Source organism: Borostomias antarcticus (assembly GCF_949987555.1).
Source record: "Borostomias antarcticus genome assembly, chromosome: 17".
In the NCBI taxonomy this organism is placed as follows: domain Eukaryota; kingdom Metazoa; phylum Chordata; class Actinopteri; order Stomiiformes; family Stomiidae; genus Borostomias; species Borostomias antarcticus.
Window position 1 is genome coordinate 3,108,211 of NC_140250.1, and position 4,280 is coordinate 3,112,490.

The window sequence follows — 4,280 nt, forward strand, 5'->3', positions numbered from 1 at the left end:
GTTCACAAGGCTGGCTGTGCTTGTTTAATAGCACTGCGTTTCCAGTCATGAAGAAGAGTACGGACGAGCATTTCACACGCCACTCCATTCGTCTTCCAAAAACATTCCGTAGCGCGAGCAGTGTGCGTGTTGCGGAAAACTCCAATGAACACACACCAGCCAACACACACACACACACACACTGGCCCTCATTTATCGATGGAACGCAGATCCAATCGCAGAAACGACGGTACGACAGAGTTCACGCGTGATTCATCGAACATTCGTATCCCTCCGATCCCATCGTACGAATGATCGGGCGTGGAAAAACGTCGCGGCTCAAAATAATGGTCATTTGAATATCACGCCCCTACGCATTCTGGCCACGCCCACGCGGTCCACGGCATGGAGATGAGTGATACGGACAAGAAGATCATTTCTCATAAGGACTCGTCCAAAAGCCGCTCGTCACTCTCCATGAAAAGACCACTGCCTTCCCGGAAAAAGCCTCTCGCTTTTCACAATTTGATTTTTAAAAAGATTTGTTTATGGCATTTCTGCTTTATTAGACAGGACAGTGAAGATTATAAACAGGAAATGCAGGAGAGAGAGAGGGGGGGGAAGGGAGCAGCACATGCTCAAATTAGCATTAGAGCTAAGACCTGTGTGCATTTCATCCCGTAACATAGCCTCTTTCACCCAGCAGAATGGGGGCATAGAGGTCTTCTCCAGAGCCCGCTGGCATTAAAGATACGACTATCGAAGCCCTCATTTAAATAAGTGGCTGAATAAGCATATAATCACATTGCAAATCCGTTAGTCTACCCTTTGCTCTTAATTAGTTCATTCTGATTGCTTGTGGGCCTAATTACCAGTAGCCATGGCATTAATTGAAGGTTAATTACGGTTTACCCCGTCAATTGCAACAATTGGAAAATACCTAGCCTATTTATTTCATTTATTTATACTCATAAAGCACTGAGGTTTCCCTCTTTTACAGTGTTGACGAGTTCACACAAATACATAAATAACAACAGAACAAATACATACATAATAATAATAATAATTTATGTTAGAGATATGACAATAGTCGAGGCCTTTACAAAATATAATATTTTGCCATATTTGAGAGTGATGAATAGGTGACTGCTCTTAGATGCCAGTCAGAATCAGTCTCATGCTGATTCTTAATCGTGCGTACACGAGGTAAGACCGGCCGAGAGATTTGAGATTTGGTCGCGGTCACCGCTCACGTGCACATTGCTAAACGCCGGACTTGGCGAGGAAATGACCGTACGCCCATTTTCCGTCGTACGTTGCGTTCGGTAAACGAGGGCCACTGTGCTGTGCCCCGTCAGCGCCTAGACTGTACCTTCGCCGTTTCCTCCGGGGGCAGAAAACAACTAGAGAGACCCTACGGGAGAGGAGAGAACAGCGGTCCGTCTGTCTGACCGTCAGACCGCACCCGGACCCACAGACCAGGCCCCCGGGACCCTAACGCCCTCTAGCGACCCGTGTCTAGGGTCCGATCCAAAAACCCAGCCTTTGATGTCTACGAGCGACCCCCTGACCTTGTTTGCGACGGCGTTGACGCTGGGCCGGGCGTCGTAGATGGTCAGCTTGGCCGTGCCGTTGGCCTCGCGGATCACGTCCAGGTAGCGCTCGTCGTCCTTGTTGCGCTTGCCGGACATGCCCACCAGGGGCTGGCTGCACCGGGCGATCACCGCCTGGTTCTCCCTGTGGATCCAGGACAGCACCTGGAGGGATGGAGAGAGAGAGAGAGAGAGAGGAGAAGAGGGGGAGGGATGGAGGAGGAGGGATGGAGAGAGGAGAGGAGAGAGGGAGGGGTGGAGAGAGAGATGGAGGGGAGGAGGAGGGGTGGAGAGGGAGAAGACAGGGGAGGTGAGAGGGAGGGATGGAGAAAGAGAAGACAGGGGAGGAGGTGGGAGAGGTGGAGAGAGAGAGAGAAGAGGAGGGGTGGAGAGAGAGACAGCGGGGAGGAGAGAGAGAAGAGAGGAGGTGAAAACAGGGCAACGGAGCAGAGGACAGAGGGAGTGGAGGGAAGGAGGGAGAGAGTGGAGAGAGAGGGGGAATAACAGCGAGAGGGAGAAGGAAACGGAGGGTCATCCACACGTTTCCTGGCGCGCCATTACCGCCGCTCTACTGAGGTCAGGCGCCGAAGCTACCCCCTACCACTGCACGTCCACTCCCCGGGATGCAACCCCGTGACCTGAAGGTGGTCAGTCGCCCGCCCGCTCCCCCAAACACTCCCCTCCCCTCTCTCCTCTCCAGTCTCCCCCTTCCCAGACACACACACATACACTCTCACCGGGATGCAACCCCGTGACCTGAAGGTGGTCAGTCGCCCCGCCCGCTCCCCCAAACACTCCTCTCCCCTCTCTCCTCTCCAGTCTCCCCCTTCCCAGACACACACACAAACACACACACACTCTCACCGGGATGCGACCCCGTGACCTGAAGGTGGTCGGTCACCCGCCCGCTCCCCCAAACACTCCTCTCCCCTCTCTCCTCTCCAGTCTCCCCCTTCCCAGACACACACACACTCTCACCGGGATGCGACCCCGTGACCTGAAGGTGGTCGGTCACCGGCCCGCTCCCCCAAACACTCCTCTCCCCTCTCCTCTCAAGTCTATCCCTTCCCAGACACACACAAACACACACACACACACACACACACACTCTCACCGGGATGCGACCCCGTGACCTGAAGGTGGCCACCTTCCTCAGGTCCTCTTCCGAAGCCTTGTAGGGGACGGCCAGGATGGTGGGGTAGGTGTCACACAGCTCGTAGCCCTTGTTGATGAACGTGATCCGCCACTTGTCATTGGGCAAGCCCTGGGGGGGGGGGGGGGGAGACAGACAAAAGAACCAATCAGGAAGCACGACCTTCGGGGGTTGTCTGTATGAAAAAGACAACACAGATCAGATGGATTACAGCTCGGGGGGGATTCGAACCCAAGCCCAGTGGGGAAGGTTTCCTCACCTGCCTTCTGAACTCCTCCATGGGTTTGTAAACACTCCAGCCGTTCTCCTCATACTTCTCCTGACTCAAGTATGCAAACAAAGGCTGGGGAGAGAGAGGGAGAGAGAGGGAGAGAGAGGGAGAGAGAGGGAGAGAGAGAGAGAGAGAGAGAGAGAGAGAGAGAGAGAGAGAGAGGGAGGGAGAGAGAGAGGAAGAGAGGGGAGGTAGTGTGCAAGTGTGAGATATAGTGGAATCAAAAACATTACTCAAGTGTGGCTACCTTGAACATGTTGTTCATAACATGACAGTTTGGGAGTATCTACCAGACAGATAAATTCAAGAGCAGCGTGTGTGTGTGTGTGTGTGTGTAAGAGAGAGAGTGTGGGTGTGTCTGTGTGAGTGTGTCAGTGTATGAGCGTGTGTGTGTATCTGTGTGTCTGTATTTGAGTGCATGCCTCAGTGTGTGAGCCTGTGTGTGTGTATGTGTGTGTGAGCGTGTGTGTGTGAGCGTGTGTGTGTGTGCGCCTGTGTGAGCGTGTGTGTGAGCATGTGGGCAAGGTTTCCTCGCCAGGAAGCATCCGTTCTAAAGGAGTGGAAAGTTGTGGCTATTGTGGTCCTAGAGTCTAAATACCACCACAATTGACAATTGAGGAAGCCAGACCTCTCAATCTCCCTCACCCCCCAGAACCCTGCTGAAGGTCATGTGACTGACTGGACACGGCAGGACGTCGAAGGACATCTTGTATGTTTATCTGTTTGTTACTTCTTTTTTTTTGTTATATGTTTTTGTTTGTTTGTTATATATTTACAAAACAAATATTTTGAAATTGATTAAAAAAATAAAATAAATACGGACGTAGGAGAGGAAGGTCCACAACTGACGCCCTCACTCGCCTCGCGGACTTCCTGCGCAGATCTACAAAGCCGGAACACGTTGCGCTCTGCACGTCGCGGACTTTTCTGCGGCTTTTTTTTTTTATGACGAGGTTGACCGCAACACAGCCGCAAATAGCCTGACTTGACCCGGGAGTCAGGCCGGAGCTCATCCCCTGGGTCCTAGACTCCACGACTGATCGCGGACGGTCACGGGGGATTAGCGGAGCCGTCCGTCCGACGTGGCGACCCGTCTTCGAAACGTACGTCCCCGGCCGCCGTTGGAACCCTACCATCCTCTATATGAGCAGACTGCTCAATGACAATGCATAACCTGAATACCCCTGCTTTTAAATGATGTCTAGTTTAATGTAGCTTAATGAACTGTCTTTTTAGCATTTATATTGTAAAGGGCAAGCAATTCATCCTGGGTACGCTTAATGCA

At 52.4% G+C, this 4,280-nt stretch overlaps 1 protein-coding gene across 1 annotated transcript in view; it reads right to left on the bottom strand.

The window, feature by feature from the left end:
- Positions 1-3,701, bottom strand: part of mtm1 (myotubularin 1) — a gene marked incomplete at its 5' end in the record, with an annotated part of 12,195 nt that extends 8,494 nt beyond the window's left edge. Inside the window, 4 exons of the mRNA XM_084451611.1 lie at positions 1,551-1,736; positions 2,686-2,835; positions 2,984-3,067; positions 3,675-3,701. Coding sequence (XP_084307737.1) covers positions 1,551-1,736; positions 2,686-2,835; positions 2,984-3,067; positions 3,675-3,701 — 447 coding nt within the window. The remainder of the gene's footprint in view (positions 1-1,550; positions 1,737-2,685; positions 2,836-2,983; positions 3,068-3,674) is intronic.
- Positions 3,702-4,280: the final 579 nt, after the last annotated feature.